The 17,960-nt window shown below is 39.6% G+C and overlaps 1 protein-coding gene across 1 annotated transcript in view; it reads right to left on the bottom strand.

Annotated features, from left to right (window-relative positions):
- Positions 1-4,635: 4,635 nt before the first annotated feature.
- The window catches only part of adgrl3.1 (adhesion G protein-coupled receptor L3.1), a 479,593-nt gene continuing 466,268 nt past the window's right edge, over positions 4,636-17,960 (bottom strand). Inside the window, exons 24-27 of the mRNA XM_034187839.1 lie at positions 14,303-14,431; positions 11,188-11,205; positions 10,296-10,598; positions 4,636-6,945 (exon numbers count right to left, since the gene is read on the bottom strand). Coding sequence (XP_034043730.1) covers positions 6,299-6,945; positions 10,296-10,598; positions 11,188-11,205; positions 14,303-14,431 — 1,097 coding nt within the window. The 3' untranslated portion in view covers positions 4,636-6,298. The remainder of the gene's footprint in view (positions 6,946-10,295; positions 10,599-11,187; positions 11,206-14,302; positions 14,432-17,960) is intronic.

Raw genomic sequence — 17,960 nt, 5'->3', positions numbered from 1 at the left:
TTTATCATATTTAACCAAGGACAAAGTAAACTTTTTTTGTGGGTATATTTCATTGAGATCAAATGATCAAGAGCTGATGTCAGGTGTTTCAGATTAGTTTTTATAAGACCAGGTTTACACTATAATTTTGAGGAAAATGCACATGTAACATGGCCTTCCAATGAAGTTGGTACATTGTGTAAAATGTAAATAAAAACAGAATACAATGATTTGTAAATCCTCTTCAACTTAGAGTATATTCAATTGAATACACCACAAACACAAGATATTTAATGTTCAAACTGATAAACCTTTTTGGTTTCTCATTTTCAAATGGATGCCTGCAACACATTTCAAAAAACCTGCGACCGTGGCAACAAAATACTGGGAAAACTGATGAATGCTTAAAGAACACCTGTTTGGAACATTCCACAGGTGAACAGGTTAACTGGAAACAGGTGAGTGTCATGTTTGGGTATAAAAGGAGCAATTCAGAAGCAAGGATGGGGCGAGGATCACCACTTTGTGAACAACTGCTTGAAAAAAAGTTTAAGAACAACATTTCTCAATGTTCATTTACAAGGAATTTAGGGATTCAATCATCTACAGTCCATTTCAAAATGAGCAAATATTTGCACAAAAACAATAAAGTTTATCAGTTTGAACATTAAATATTTTGTCTTTGTGGTGTATTCAATTGAATATAGGTTGAAGAGGATTGGGTTGTACAAGATTCCTGAGTGGGGAGGACAAATTCATTTACTGATCATGTCATCCAGTGCATTTTACATGGTACATGCTGTTTCAAAGCCTATGAATATATTGGTTTTGGGTAATGAATCCTTCAATATGTGTTAGACCTACTTCCTTTTTGTGATTAGAAAATACTCCTTGGAAATTTTTCAGTGTATACCATTAACTGGTTTTCTCAAGTTTGTATATTGCCCTCAAAACCCCAGGAAAGCCCAAGGAGAGCCACCCACCCCCAAGTGCTCCTAGAGTCCACCTCCAAGGGCATAGAGACATAAGGCATGTGCATGCCTGTGATGCCTGATGAAGACAGCCAACCAAAGCCAACAGATGGAATGCTTGAGCTACAATCATGGTGGCCTTCATACTGCAGGATCCTCAACCCATGTGGTCTACACCAGAGCAAATATTGTCAAACTAACCAGGTGCCCCTTTTGATTGATATGGTTCTCTTCTATTGTGGCTGGAGGCGGTGGACGCCTGGCACCTGCAGCTGGAAGGTGGGTGGGGTAGCCTCCCTATTGGCTCTGGTGTGGGAACATCAAACTTGGGGGGTGTGGCGATGTGCCTCTGAATTGCACCTCAATGGGCGGTCTTCAGTGCGGCACTGGCCTTCTCTTTCTTTTGGGATTGGATCCTCTCTGGTGTTTGGGCTAGGTGCCTGAGTACTATATCTCATGCTTGTGGTGTGGGTTGGCTCATACTTGCAGACAGACTGGGTGCACCCTCTCGTGGGGTGGTTGGTCTGTTGTCCTTGTGTTTGTTTCTCAGCTCCTGGTAATCCATGCTGGTGGACTACGCTGGTGCATTTGTGACTTGGTCATGGCTTAAGCCTCCATGTGCTGTAGGGCCACGCTTATGGTTTGGGGGCTATGTCGCATTGATGCAACGCCTCAGAATCACTCACTTTATCACTGATCCCTTTATATTTATTACACCCTACACATAGATTTAAAGTTTGCCCTCACATTTATGCACATGTACTGTCATCTAATTCACACTTAGTTGTTGTTGTCCATTCGGCTGTTCCCATTTTTTTTGTGTTCGGGGTCGCCACAGCAGATACAGCCAGATCCGCATTGATAGTTGGCGCAAGTTTACGCCGGATGCTCTTCCTGACGCAACTCCAGTTTTACCTGGAGAAACACACACAGCCGCTGGTGTTCCAAAGAGGTCTCTTCTTAGATCTGACAGGATCAGGCTCACACAGAGCAGGTCGGCTGCTAATTCACACTTACTCAGTATCATCTTTAAATTAAACATAACTTTGCATAGTTCAACAGAATGTTTCTTGTTTTGTTTTTCGATCTCACCATCTTTGTTCTCATCCTTATCATCATAAGCACCATCTTTTGGTTTTGTTCTTATTTGTTAGTCAGTATCATGGTCTGTCTCATGCTTCTTTTGAATTGTCTCACCTTAATTCATTTGAGAAGGGCAATCATTGGCAAATGATTGCTTCATGATGAGATCTGTTGATGGTTCATTAATCAGCTCACAAGTTAAAACTTCTCAAGTGTCATCCATGTGAATGTGTTTGGTGAATTATGTTTCAGCATTGTTTGTCAGCAGTATCTTTGCCTCATACATGATTGACACCAACCGTACTTGGTACTGTCTTTATGCAACCCCAATAACCTCTCTCTCTTGCCATTACATCATGGAAGCACCTTAGGTCATAGATATCAACCAACCAGGCAAACAATGGATCTGTCTCTACCTTTGGAAAGTAACCATCATCTACTGTAGACAGCCAGATGATACTTGGATGTTTACTTGGTCTTTCTAGTTCTTGGGGGTCCTCAACACTGAGCCTCCTGCATGCTGGATCATGTCTGCAGAAATGCACCACATTTCTAAAATTTTGAAGCTGACGTTCCCTGACTATGCAAGTGATATGCCTCACATGGTTCTCCCAAAGTTCGTTTGATGCAAAGTCCATCCAGTAGTACTCAAGGATTCTCCAAAGAGATGAAGTACCAAAGACATGCAGTTGTGGCCTTTGATCACTGGTTAACATCCAAGTCTCTCAACCATTCAGTAAGACAGGAAGCCCAAGTACCCCAAAGACTTGGACCTTTCTTCTCCTGCAAATGGACTGGCATCACTTAACACCTCTCTCCAGGAGTCTGGTGCCTCCATAAACGTTTCCCTGAAGCATCTCAACCTCAAGCAGAGGACCCAGAGACACAAACGTCACTGCTGACATAAGTGACTTTCTTTACAACTTCTATACTTTCACTACATACAGATACACTTGTGATGGCTGAGTCCAGGTACTTATTGAATGTCTGGCTCTTAGTCTTGATCCTGGATCATCACAAAATCAGACACTCACTTCTTTGAGTACTCCTGAGCAGTCATCCATTGCACAGCGATGGTCTATATCCAAACTTGTGGCAACTCATGCAGGTGGAGCATCCTTTCTCTCAGCAATGATGACCATCTTCCACTGTTTTTGACATAATTTGGAAAACTCTACATTACAGGGGCTACAATAATGGCGGTACAAAGACCTGGAAGTGGCCAGATCCCAGTGCATGGATATACCTACTTTTGGTCTGGTCCTCCCACTGGATGAAATACTGAAGAAGTGGTGTCAAATAGGGTCTGATATCACCCCAAAGAATGAGTGTATTAACAGGCGCAGACTTAAGCATTCTCTGGGTGTCTTGTCTGTTGGGGTGGGTGATACCTCGGCGATGGGGACACATTAAAGCACTGCTGAATTTGTATTTGATGTAATCACTGATAACACTCGAGGCAGAACAATGCAACGCTATGTCAGCAATTTATTTGTTGGCAAACAACTTTCACTGGTACAACAAATATTAGTTATGAGATCATTCAACTTGGAACCCATACAAAAAGAATAAATAATTCTCAGTATTATTGTAATAATAATAATAATAATCATGATCGTAATAATTTAAAAAAGAAAAAGAACAAACCCAGTGCCACTTTATGTACTTCTGCTACTACTAAAATCAGCTTTCATTCTTCCAAGCTCGTTTTGCTGTCTTTAAACCAATAAAAAGATAAATAAATGATCTCTCTCTTAAGGACATCGAGGGGAGTTGTGGGGGATATGTGCAAGCTACACTTCAGACAATTATGAAAATTTTGCCAGAAAAAAGTAAACATCAGCCTTCCACATTGTATGGTGTTGCCGTGTGCAGAGATTTCACATTTTCAGTACACATATAGTATATAATGTGTATTTATGGCATTTCACAGGTGACAGACCCTTTTCCAAACAGTGGCATTTCTCTTTTTATATCACAGAGTATTTCTTGTTCTGTACAATACCATCTCAACCAGCAAAGTATGGTAATGTTAATTTTGTAAATGTGTGGCAACAGTGACAATGCGATTCCTCTATCCTTCTTGTGTCTTTTTGTGTTTTTTCTCTTTGTACCCACATGAAAGGGTTCATTCATTTTCTGCCCCTTATCCAGGTCTGGGTTGTGGTGGCATCAGACTCAGCAGTTCAAGCCACACTTTCCTATCCTCTGCCAAGCCATCTAATTCTTGATGGGGAATCCTGAGGCATTCCCAAGTCAGCTGGGAGATATAATCCCTGCAGTATGTCCTGGGTCTTCCCGGGGCCTCCTCCTAGTTGGTGCTAGGAAGACCTACTTAGGCAGATGACCAAGGGGCCTCGTCATCAGGTGCCACCTCATCACCACCTCAACTGGCTCCTTTCAATATGAAGGAACAGCGGCTCTACTCTGAGTCTCTCCAAGATATTCCAGCTTCTTACCCTGTCCCTAAGTATAAACCAGGACACCTTACAGAGGAACCTCATTTCTGCCACTTATATCCATAATCATGCTCTTTTGACCTCTACCCAAAGCTTATGCCCATAGGTGTGGATATGGCAATAACTTGACTGGTAAAATGAGAGCCTCTCCTGCTTTTCACTTTCTTCACCATGATGGTAAGGTATAGCACCTGCAGGACCTGAGATGCAGCACAGATCCACCTTTCAAGCTCATGCTCCATCTTACCCTCACTCGTAAACAAGACCTCAACATACTTGAACTACACCACTTGGGGCGGTAACTCTCCCATGATCCAGAAGGGACTGTCCACCTTTTTCTGACACAGGACCATGGTCTCAGATTTGGGGATGCTAATCCTCATCCCAGTCCCTTGTCACTTAGCCTCAAACCTGCTCATTGCAAACTGGAGGATATAGTCTGATGAATCCAATAGAACCATATCATCTGCAAATGGCAGATATGCAATTATGACATCACCAACTGAACACCTACTAATCCCTGACTGCCTTGAAATCCTGTCCATGTACATCATGTACATGAAAGCAATGCTTCAAAAAAAGGTCTAAAAGGTCTAAAACATACAGTAAGATCGTATTATTGATCTCAACTTAAATTTTCCCCCTTTCGTTTGAAATCTACAGTTGTAAAATATATAACAACTGATTTGCAAATGGTGACAGTGATGTTGCTGTTAAAGGAACAGAATGAAGTGTGCGTAGAGTATATGCATATCACAAGGAGTCTGTAACCACCTCCATATTTACTGAAGAGTGATTTGACAAATTGTTCCTCGCTCATTCCATAGTCTACAGTTGTACATGTGACCAGAATATATCACACTATTTCAGAACACTTCCACAGACACAAGGTTTGCAACTCAAAATTAAAAAATAAAGACTTGGTCATATGCAACATTTGCATCTGTATTCTGTACAGTACATAGAAACTGTCCTTTGATAACTGAAAATGTTACAGAAAAAGAAATGTAACCCATTTTTTTTATTTAATTCAGTCTGTTGTGATTTCCCTTCTTTATTTTCAGTTAAATACACAGTAGCCGCAATCGTTACAACTTGCGACAATGTTACACCAGCCCAGATGCCACTCCCATTTAGCAGATACGTACAGGAATTCAGAACATCAGTGTGATATAGTTACAGTGTGGTTGCCCAGTTAAATAGTTTTTGGGAAGTGACGGCAGATATCATACATCCTCTGCTTGATTGGCAGGTGGTTGGGCAGAACCTTCTTGGTTCTATTGTCCTGGCTTACCCATTGGAGATTCATCATCTCAGTACAAGGGTGGAACAGACAGACAGAGAAGACAGCTCCTTATCCAGGGCTAGTGGGGGTGTGGGTGGGGGCACAGCCCTGTTGTAGTGGTAGAGGAGACTATATGCTATAATTTGATAGAGATCCATATTGGTAACCTTTTCAGGATATGGTCAATTGAAAATTCAAAATCAAAGAAATAGGTGGGGAAAAATTACGGAATCTCTCCCTTTTCTTTCCCCTTTCCAGTAAAAAACAAAGTTCCATTCATGATTGACGTCCGCTAAATATTCCCTCAGAGCCACATGTTCGGTTTGTGATAATTACATTCAGTCCCTGTTTTCATTTCACTGGTGATTTCGTAACCATATTGTCATGAAACAAATGTGGATCACGGCACCAGTGGTGGGTGGGCCAGCGTAGTCTGTCAGTCAACAATACAGAATGATCTTCACTGGAGAGGTGGATGTGTGTGAGTGAAATGGGGAGCGATAGAAGTCTCCTGGTTGGCTCTATAGACTGGTCACCAGGTGCGAAGGGTCTACAGGTGGTTCCTCGGGTGATGAGTCAGACTCCTCCTTGTTGGCGGAAACCATGTATCCATCGCTGCCACCACGGCCCATGTGGTAGTAGCTTTGTAGCTCATGGAGGTGGTTCCTGGAGCCCAAATTAGGCATGCTCTTATAATAGACATCATCCAGTTCTGGTGCAGTGGCACTCTTACAAGGCTGCAGTTCTCCAGAGCTGTCTTCCTCTCCGTCTGTTAGACCATTCATCTGCCCATCCGGGAGGTCCGTCAGCACCGGCATGCTGGTGTAGAGCGAGTCTCTGTGATTGGGCGAATGAGTGTGCTCATCAGTGTGCTCGTTGGTCAGAAGGGGGAAGAAGCTCTCACTGGTCTCCTGGGGAATGCGGCGTGGACGGGAGAAGCTGTGGAGAGGAGGGGGAGGTGGAGGGTGGCTGTCCGGTGGAGGTGGACGTGGTGGCAAGAGAGGGGCGTTGGACTCTTCTCTGATGATCTCCAAACCCAGGTTCTCCTCGTGGGGAAAGGCAGTTGGGTTGTCCAGCACCAGTGGACCGTTGTCCTCTTTGCTGCTGCTCACGCAACCACTAACACCACTGCTGCTGCTGCTGCTGCTGCTGCCTCCAACCATGCTACCTGAAAGAACCATTGTAAAGATAAGGGTAAATTTTGACTTGAACTGTTGTTTTTCCAAAACAAGACGATTAAACTCAATGGGCTTCCAATACATCAAGCTGGATTTGATTCCTGCTCACTCTACCTGTCTGTGGCCTTGGACAAGACAATTAATGCGGGCCTCAGGGCCTATATAGGACTTACTTCTCCTTCTGCTGCAGTAATGCTGAAAGTAGTTTGTTTTATAGAAGTGGTTCTTTATCCTAAAAGACTCAATCGCTTGGCTCTTTGCTTGTTTATATTTCCGGGCTATTTACAGAGTTTGCTGTAGTTAGTAAGGCAGCACATTCAATACTACTTAAAGGAGTGTTTTGCCTTTTGTCCATTGAAGATTCCTGTTCCTTGAAGCAGTTCGTTAACTTCAGCATTCATTAGAGCATGCAGAACGTGATTCCATTCACTGTTCTTGCCTATTTCCATTAAGAGCCACCATGATGTGATAACTCGGTGAAAGAACAGGTGTCATGGTGGCTTCCCTCACGAGTCTCCTTACATGGCCACTCCATTTTGAGAACTGCTAACTCATGGTACTGCCAACTACAGTACCATGCTGTTTGTGTTTCTTAAGACATATTCATTGTCTTAGAAATGGTCATCTATCAGCCCCTGCCTCTTTTAAGAAAAAATGCTGGTTTCTGGTAAAAATAAAAGCTTGGCGAATTACTTATGACCTGTTTCTCTCTGTCTCCCTCCCTCTCTCGTGAGGGAGTGTGTGCGACTGCACACCACCACTGAGGCAGCTCATCTGTCTCGCTCTCTCTCTTTGTCTCTATCTCGGAGTCTGGGTGCAAACAGGTTGGCTCTCTCTCGCACATGCACACACAGAATTAACAATGGTGGAGATAATTATATGCTCAAAAATGTGGCTGCAGTTGATTGTTTATGTTAAACATTAGTTCTCTTCTTAATTTAATTCTTTTTTTCCACAAAAGATACAGATAATGATATACCATTGAAGTTCTGGACCAATGAGCGGTACTGATAAATGTAGTTGGAATGTTAAAACCTGAATGATAGCCATCTGTATCTATATGCGGTGAACGTGTTAAATTTGCAGAGATTCACTTATCTCTGCAGTGAGAGTCATGTCTCTGAGTCCTCAGCCTTTGAGATCAAGAGACACCTGTGAAGAGTTTGTGGAGGCTGCTGGATAGAGGTGTTTGGCCCTGCAGAATCATGAAAGTCTGTATGGTTGTGAAACCTTAATGTTAACCAGTGAACTAAGGTGACAACTAGATGTCTGGTACTAGGTTTCATTTCATTTGTACTCCGAGGACAGAATTTCTCTGTTATGCCCCAGGAATGCCCCTTGAAGTCCAACTCGTCAACTCGTTTGAACCTCACATAGTCCATGTTTACAGTCCAATATGGCTGCTCCCAGCAGCAACAGTAGTGAAAGTTGTAGTTTTCATGCTTTTTACCACTTTGTGCCCAATTTAATAAATTGTAAACACAATACTGTCTTACCACTGTCTGTGGACATCTTGGTTAAATATTTTTATTTGAGAAATACCACATAATGTGTTGTTTATCAACTGGCTAGTAGCTACTGGCTAATCTGATAGCTGTTGCGAGCAACGACTGTCAATTACACATGACAAACCAAGGGTTCAATTAAAACACCAATGTAACGTTTGCACCATTTGTTCTCTACCATGAGGACTCTTTGAAGGACTGAATATTTTTTGTAGCACTCTATACTCCAAAAGCTTGGTGACATCCACCTTATTTTCAGACTTGTGGAGCTGTGTGGAAAATGGAACACATTCAACTCGGGTGTGACGTCATTCCCAGTTACAATTTATGACTTCCGAGGTCATTGGAACGCAGCATTAGGGAGACTCAGATGAGGAGTAATATTTGCATTTTTGAGAGAATGTCAACTATGAGATTTTGAGTAAATCAGAAAAGGCACGTACATCTGAGATGTGTAAAAAAAGTGTGCTGGATCAAAACAGAGACAAATATCAAAACAAAAAATCTGCACAACCTGAATGCTCCCGTGCAAAAAGCTTTATTTGGATACAAATGGCAGTAGTAGCAGTAGTGACGTTTCAGGCACTGCCCTTCATCGGACATAATTAGTGGCGTGGCACACCTGCATATGTACTGAACTGATTACTAATTGCCATCACCTAACAAGAACCTGATGAGGAAAAAAAAATATAAAAGGATAAAAACAAATTGTGGTTATCTTATCTTAAACAATAAAATACAATTGTATTGTAAAATTGTATTGAATTGTATTAAAATTGTATTGTATTGTAATATACCTACAACGATAAAACCACAATTATAAAAATATACATGCACATATAAATATACATAAATACATCTATCTATATATAAATACAAATACATAAATAGACATATGTAAATAGGACACACGCTGTGAGATCAAGTTCATAATACACGATATCATAAAAAGGTCTCAAGTAAAAATCCTCATTCAAACCCCTTGGGGAAAGTGTATTTAAAGTATAGATCCAGAAGGCTTCTCTTTTGAGAAGCAGCTGATTCACATCACTACCTCAATTGTTGAGTTGAATGTGTTCAATACCTAAATACCTGAGTGAACTTACATTATGCTGTTTAACAGAAAAATGAACCGCCACAGGACTTTTCATGTCATGGTTACGAATCTTAGATCTGTGTTCTGAAATTCTTGTTTTTAAAGGTCTTGTAGTTTTTCCAGTATAAGCCAGTCCACAAGGGCATTTTAACATGTAAATCACATTAGAGGTGTCACATGTAATCACTCCCTTGATTTTAAAAGTCTTTCCCATCCTGAGATGTTGGAATATTTCTGTTTTAAAAGTAAAGTTGCATTGAGCTCATCAGCTGGAGGAGGCCAAGGGGACGCCTACATTTCACCTGGTAGCGGCAGAGGGATAGTTACTGCTGAGAGGACGGGAATGGACCGGTTGTCTGCCCAAGTGGTTGCCAACTAGGAACAAAGGCTGTTTTGTAGTATGGCGGGTGTGACAACGCATGGTATGAATCCTTTAATGTTTTTTGCAATGTTACTCTAAATTAAGGCTGAAAGTCTCCATGTCAGTCAAGTCTTGATGATGTCATTTTGACTCCACTGTAGTGGTATACAGAGGCAAAATTACAATTGTAGCCTCAAAAGGCACTAGGTTATGACATATGGTGGTTACTTTTTCTGTGTTATATTATTTTTTTTTAAGTATCAGACCCTGAATTCCTACTTACAGTGTGCTCCTTGTAAACGTTATCCAAGCCCTCAGAAACCAATAGATTTATACAGTTGCTCTGGATAATTAATGCTCCTAAAATGCAATGGTTACCTCCGTTGGCCATGCTGCTGTTAACCAGCTTGTTCATCAGGTTGTGGCTACGCTCCGTGGTGGCCCTCTCATGGTTGTTAAGGTAAGATGGAATGTAGTTAGATGTTAGCTCCTTGAGGATTTTCTTCTCCAGGGTGGTCTCTTGATGGTTGCTGTGGGTACTGTAGCCACCGCTGCGGTCTAGAATCTGCACGCAGTCGCTCAGGTACTCACTGCTGGCCATGCTGTAGTTGTTGGCATGGTTACCATTGAGTGGAAGCGTGTCCATGACGCTGGAGTCTCTCGCATTGTTCAGGATACCCTCTGAGGAATCAAATAAGCATTATTAGACATCTTAAATAAGCTTAGCAAACTCCTCTATATTTTAATTATTGCCTCAAATTATTGTGGGTGTTGTGAATTGAGGATTACAAAATAGCACTGGTAAATTTCTAGGAGGGAGTATTGCTTAAAGCATCTATAATTCATTTAGGAACGCCCTCAAAAGTACTCACTTTTCACAATTACTGCCAGCGCCGTGGCAACAAAAATCTCAGAGGCTTCATTGTAAAAAAGATAAATGGTTTAAAGTGATAATTTGAAGTAACTGCATTACTTTTAGCAATTTAAATGTTAAACCCAGTCTATCTGATCTGTAACAGCTCAGTTATTGATATGCAGGTTGGTTAAAGTTAATGGTTTCTTTTATTAATTTGGATTTTTTTTTTCAAATTCACAGCTTCCAAACAGACTTGGAAAATTCAAAATAAAAATTACTGCTTGTAAAAAATGGCTGGCAGCCAAGCAGTAGTTTCATTTGGCTTCAGATTGGACTGAACTGTAGGCAGAGTGTTGAAATGATACACAGAAAGTCAATATAAGTGAAGTAGTTCAGTATGAATTTGGCCCGTACTTGTGTCTCGGTAAGGTGCTAACAGGCAGCATGAAGGGGAAAAGAGAAAAGAGACACGTGTGTGACTTCATACAGCTCCAGGCAAAAAGGACAATAACTTTAGTGATTTTCAAACTCTGTGTGTTGTGATAAATTGCAAACATTATTTATTTTACAATCAACACACGAGCGCGCCAAGCAAATTAATATTTATATCTTAGCATAAATATTAGATGCACAGTAGCACAAAAACAAACACATCTCAACACACCTACATACAAAAAAGACATTTAAAAGAAAAACTGCATGCCACAGAAAACAGAACATTTCCACAAAATACAGCCAGGTTTATAAGTATTTGGACATTGACTGTTTTTGTACCTTTGCCTCTGTACCACTACAGTCTGGATTAAATTAAACAATCAAGATCTTCTTGTAGTGTCGACTTTCAGCTTTAATTCACACGGCTTTACAAAAAAATGTGGCGTTAACCATTTGGGAATTATGGCCATTTCTCTACACAGTAAATGGACAAAGTTCATATTAAATTTGTTTAAAAAATATAAACATTTTTGCAGCCAGTTTTCTTTTGACAAGTCAGGGGATGGTGCACCCTGTGTAGTACATCTGTCTGGAGTAGGCAATTCTCAAAAATGGAGTGACTGTGCAAGAAGGAGACTTGTGAGGGAAGCCACCAAGTCACCAAGGCAATTCTTCAGGCGTTATAGGCTGGGATTGTGATTACAACACCAGTCATAGCTTCATGCTGGAAGTATTTTCACAACAAAACAGAAAAATCTAGGCTTGATCCTCCAATATGTCATTGTAACTGTCTTCTTAAAAAAAAAAAAAGAAAAAAAAGAAGAAAAAGTGCTTTTCAGTTCCATTCCAACATGAAGCAGTATAACTGGTGCAAGAGTCAAAAGATGGACTACGTACAGTTTTTCAAATCACAGCCATAAGGTTCTTGGTGGCTTCCCTCACTAGTCTCCTTCAACAATAATTCCCTTTTTTGAGAGCTGCCTACTCCAGACAGACTTACCACAGAACACCGCAGTGCTTGCAATTTCCTAATGGTTGAAGTAAATTCATTATTTGTCTGTTTAAACATTTAAAAATTTTGGGACCTGATTGACTATAGCTTAATACAAATTATGTTTGAAGTAAAAAATAACCTTTTACCACAACATGTCCAGGACCTGGTCAAAATAAGGGACTCCAGTCATAATTTGTGAGGAACATTATTATTTCAAAAACCAAAGATTCAAACTACAGTAAAAAGTCATTGTGTTTCTGTTAAAGGTGTTAATATTTGGAATTTGTGCCCGGATAACATAAAGTCGCTCGGTAACTTGGTTGGCTTCAAAAGGCTCTTCAAAAATCATTCAATTACTAGTTATAGCATGATGAATTAGGTTTATTGATTTTGTTTTGGTTTTTTGAGGTTTGTGCATGGCCTACTGCTGTTTGCATGTTTGTGTTTTGAAATCTTAGTTTAGTGATTACTTTAAATTTTGTATCAGTTATCATGGGTGTGTGTGTGTGTGTGTGTGTATATATATATATATATATATATATATATATATATTTGTTCTTTTGGTTAAAAGGGTGAGCGTTTATAAGCTTTTGCTTCTGCCCACATCCTTTCAGTCACATGGGTGCCTTGTTGGATTGTTTTCTTTGTTTTCACTGTGAGGTTAATTTGTCATTTTTGTCTGTGTGCTGAATAAATCCATTCATTCATTCATAAATGAAGCCCAAGACATATTCAATGATGTTGAAATGCTCTTGACTTGTCTAAAGAAAACCATCTGTAAAAATTATGATTTGTGTAAAAAGTCATACTTATCTACAGTCTGTCAAATTATAGTACGTATAAGGAGTAGGCGTTTATAAGCTTTGCTTCTGCCTGTACCCTTTCGGCCACACGCGTATGCTGTTAAATTGATCTTGAATAAATAAATAAATTCAATTAAAAAAAAACTCACAGTATCTGAAAATGGAGGGACTGCATATACACTCACAGAAATTTTTAACCCTAACTTAAAGATTTATGTAATTTTATTACATGAAAAATTCCCATTTACATTTTTTAGATAATTTTAATACAAACCTACCAAATAAACCTTACATGTTGCATATTCATTACTGTAATAAATCCTATTTATTTGAAATGCATAATCCTCAGCTTTATGTATTTAGTATTAGTAAAATATAATTACTCTAAATCAATAATAATGACAGAATTTATTTAAAATACATAAAGTATATTGTTTGAATTGCATAATAATTATGTCACTTATGCCATTTATCTCGTATAGGTAACATAATTATTATGCAATTCAAACATTATACTTTATGTATTTTAAATAAATACTGTCATTATTATTGATTTAGAGTAATTATATTTTATTAATACTAAATACGTAAAACTGAGGATTATGCATTTCAAATGAATATTTATTACAGTAATGAATATGCATCATGTAAGGTTTATTTGGTAGGTTTGTATTAAAATTATCTAAAAAAAGTAAATGGGAATCTGTCATGTAATAAAATTACAGAAATCTTAAAAGTTAGGGTTAAATATTTCTCAGTGTAAAAATGGCTGTAATTTCTAAATGGTTGAATGTGACATTTTTGTTAAACACCCTTGAATAAAAGCTGATTCATCTCACCTGCAGCGTGGAGGCAAAATTGCAAAAGTTTTTATCGCGCTCCAACTACTTATTGACTCAGCTGCGCTACAAATATTTCACGGCTCCCAAGTAGCTTGTAAAAGATATACAGGATCTGCAACAAATGCTACAAAATGTACATATACAATGGTAAATCAACACGTGAAGTTGTTTTAGTGCTTCGGTAAATCATCAGAAGGATTTCACCTTTACATCAATGTGCTGTGAGAGATGCCCAGCGGGTGTCCTTTGTGAACGATGATTGCAGCGTGATTGATAGTCTCACTTGGGAGCCGTAATAAGCCTACTTCAGATATGCAGCCAGAGCGCGTACTGCAGCGGCAAACCATTTTAAAATGAAATAAGCATGCAAAATTAATTAAATAATGTAAAATACATATAAAAAAGAAGCTACATTTCCAAATACGGTTTACTTTTAATAGAAACATTAGGCACACCTTGCGTGTTGTACATGCCCACGGCTGGGTTGTTATAGACTGCTGAGTCCCCCAGGAGAGTGTTATAAGGATTGTTAGTACCATGGGGACGAAGGAGAGCATTAGTTATAAGATGATTAGCCATGGCTCCTGGTACAGGCAGATAGAGAAAGGAAGGGCACACAGCCAAATCGAGAGAAGAAGAGACAGGAAAAGCAACAGCCAAGTCAAGAGAGGAAAAGGGAGAAGTACACCGAGAAACAGAACAGTGAGGACAAATAAGGTGGAAGGAGAAGGTGTGTGCAGAAGGAAGCCAGAACGAAAGAGAAGCAGGGAATGTGAGATGGGAGAAGTTAGTGAGTGAGAGAAAGAGGGAGAGAAGAGGACAAGTAAATCAAATGAGCAAATATTTTGGGGTGACAGCTGAGAAAAAAAGGTTGATGAATCATTCTGGCAGCACACGGGTGGAGGACAGAAAGACGGAGAGAGAGCAGAGTGGCTGGGAGAGGACGCTGCTGCAGGTCAACAGGCCTGAGCAGAGAAGCATGACAACAGGATAGTTAACGCACAAAAAACGCACAAAACAAATGTCTCCCCTGTAGGCGGGAGACACATAATGTGCAAATTGAGACATTGCAGAAAACACAAGATAATCAATCAGCAATTACATCAGTTGGAACATTCCTGCTTATTGGGTACGTATGAGTTCAAAAAGTCAAGATTTTATCTTTGTTGGTCACTTGGTTACATCACAGACCATCAACTTGTTGAGTTCTCACAAAACCAAAGGTTAAACTTTCTAAGAAACTGCTGTATGCCGTAATTTAAGTGGCTATTATGTTGCCATGGACCATATTCTATAGTCTTCTGAATATTCATGTGTAACACACGTTTTACCTTCGGCAATCAGAAACAAGGGTTCGGGTTAGAATAACTAATAATGAAAGGCATCAGAGGGCTGATGCAAACCCTGCACACTTTGAACAATCATGTCTTCCTTTTATGACTTCATCATGGTAAATAGACTGCATTTATACAGCACTTTTCCATTTGCATCAAACGCTCAAAGCGCTTTACAATTATGCCTCACATTCACCCATTCACACAAACACACTCACACACCGATGTCATGATGCCACTTATACTGTAGCACTCAAACACACACACACACACACACACACCTTCAACCGCTTAGTCCAATCAAGGGTCGCGGGGGGCTGGAGCCTATCCCAGCAGTCATAGAGCGCGAGGCGGGTCACACCCAGGACAGGACGCCAGTCTGTTGTAGTATACTGTAGCAGTCAATCACAATTATTTTACTCATCACTATAACCTTTAGATAATTTCTTTAACCCTGTTAATTGTGGCGATATTGCAGGAAATATGTTTTTAGCACCACATAAGTGTTGACCTTGACCTTTGTCCAATTCCATCTAAAAGTTAATCATCGGAAGATATCTGCTCAAGTAATGTTCCCACCAAGTTTGGTGAAAATCCATTCAACCGCTTTTTAGTTATCTTGTTCAAAGTCAGACACACAAAAGACAGATTACAATACAATGCTTTGCTGGAACACAGAGTAAAAAGAAAAAGAGAAATATCCACCTTTTTTTTGTCACATGACCACAACCTCCTGAATGATGATTATGTGGCTTATGTACTTATTTTTGTGCATTATTTTTCATACATTTTATCATGAGTGTGTCATGAAGAAGAAAACATTGACCACATATCAGTTAACAGTAGTGTCTCTGTAAATGGTTAACTGAATAGTTAACGGGTTGCATCATCTACAGTTTCATGCATGTTATTTCAGGCAAGTTGACCATTCAGTCGTTCATGTATGCGGCCGACCAGTCGTGTCCACAAAGCAAAACTTGCGTTTACATCAGAATGTCATTGTGATGTAAATATCATCCTGCGACAAGCAACTTGTGGTTATTTATCCCAAATAAATGAAGGCTGTTTGCCATTTATGTGCAATTTGTGTTGTGTCTGTCTTGGACTGGACTCAAACTCACAACCTTGGGTATGGGAGGTTGATACTCTAAGAAGGAGGCTAAAACCCAAGACCTCGAAGGCCTGTTGCTCCCATGACTTTTGGTATCAGGGAGTGCGGTTTACTCGCTGCTCAGCAGCTACTGGCTTATAGTGGTGCAGCTTAGCTAAAATTTCCATAAAAATTGTTCATTTTGTGATAAAAGCATGGAATTTGACACACATATTCTAAATGAACTCATGTTTATTTTCAGATATGGATGGAGCCATCCTGGAGCTGACCTCTAATGAGCTACAGGAGTCAATAAATAATTACACAGGGGTCAAAATTTAAAAATACTCCAATCATGTTGCATCACTTTTTACCAAAATTGGAGCAACTTTTGACCCCTGTACAAACTGAAACTGGTCTTTGTCATCATTTTTACCATTTTTACCCCATAACTCCAGAACATTCAGTCATCATTTGTCCAAACTATACCTTTTTGGAATCATTATGATCAGACAAATAACGTGGTGTAGGTTTCAACATGATTGGAGCATTTTTAAATTTTGACCCCTGTGTAATTCTTTATTGACCCCTGTAGCTCATTAGAGGTCAGGATATGGAGCCATCCAGGATGGCTCCATATCTGAAAATAAACATTTGTCAATTTAGAATATGTGTGGCAAATTCCATGCTATGCTGCCCCACTAGTACACAAGTGAGAGGACCATTAAATCGAACATCATCAAAAACATCTTTTTATATTTGAATTGTTTCTTGTTTTTTTCCCCTGCAAAACCAGAATATCCCCAATCTCCCAACTGGGAAAAATTATGACATAAAACTTAATAAAATCCAAATCATGACAGGAATGTGGAAAAATAAACACGAGGCGATCTGTATTTTTTAATAATGTACAGATGAGCTATGGACTAATTGCTCAAGAGAAATAGGATGAGGTTTGAAATATGCTACTTCTTTGTTGAGGAAGAGCTGAGCCCATATTTTAAGTGTTCATTATTACTTCTCAGAAAAGATAAGCTGACCACCGGTCTGACCTTAATTGGCTGAACAAGCACAACCTCAGGCACAATCGAATACATTTGAAAGAACAGAAAAGTATAATGTAACAAATTTATTTGTGCTACAATTTCCCATTTGGTTTGCACATATATATTTTTAAATTCAGTTAAACAAAAAAAACAATAGAAATGTGCATGAGCTTGCATTTCTCACACAATAATGAATGCATAATTATTTTCAAATTTTAAATTGAACAAATTATTAAAGATGGCAATATTTCTTCTCCATCCTGCTCATTTTAACAACTCAAATCACCGATCAGAACATCCAGTTTATTCCACTCTGTCCTTGTTCAGTAAAGCCACAGTAAATGCATTTGAAATTTACTGGCTAAGTAGCTCTTTACACCACTTTAAAGTGCGGAGGAAGGAAGGAGTGGGGGTGTCTTAAGGCGGCCTCGCTAAGTGTGTGATAATTCAGCCACTGACACACACCGTGTCTGCTTTAGCATCAATCTGTCATGCTAACAGCTTATTAGTGGCCTGGAGGAAATGGGGGCCACACCTCAGTTTAGAGACTAACAAATGACGATGTATTTATGTGTATTCTGTGTGTGTGTGAGTGTGTGTCAAAATGTCGAGTCTTGCTGGTGTCTGTGTCGTCATTACCCTT

This window comes from Thalassophryne amazonica, chromosome 15 (assembly GCF_902500255.1).
Source record: "Thalassophryne amazonica chromosome 15, fThaAma1.1, whole genome shotgun sequence".
In the NCBI taxonomy this organism is placed as follows: Eukaryota; Metazoa; Chordata; class Actinopteri; order Batrachoidiformes; family Batrachoididae; genus Thalassophryne; species Thalassophryne amazonica.
Note: the sequence above shows the minus strand (reverse complement) of the source record. Positions and strands in the feature narration are given on the sequence as shown.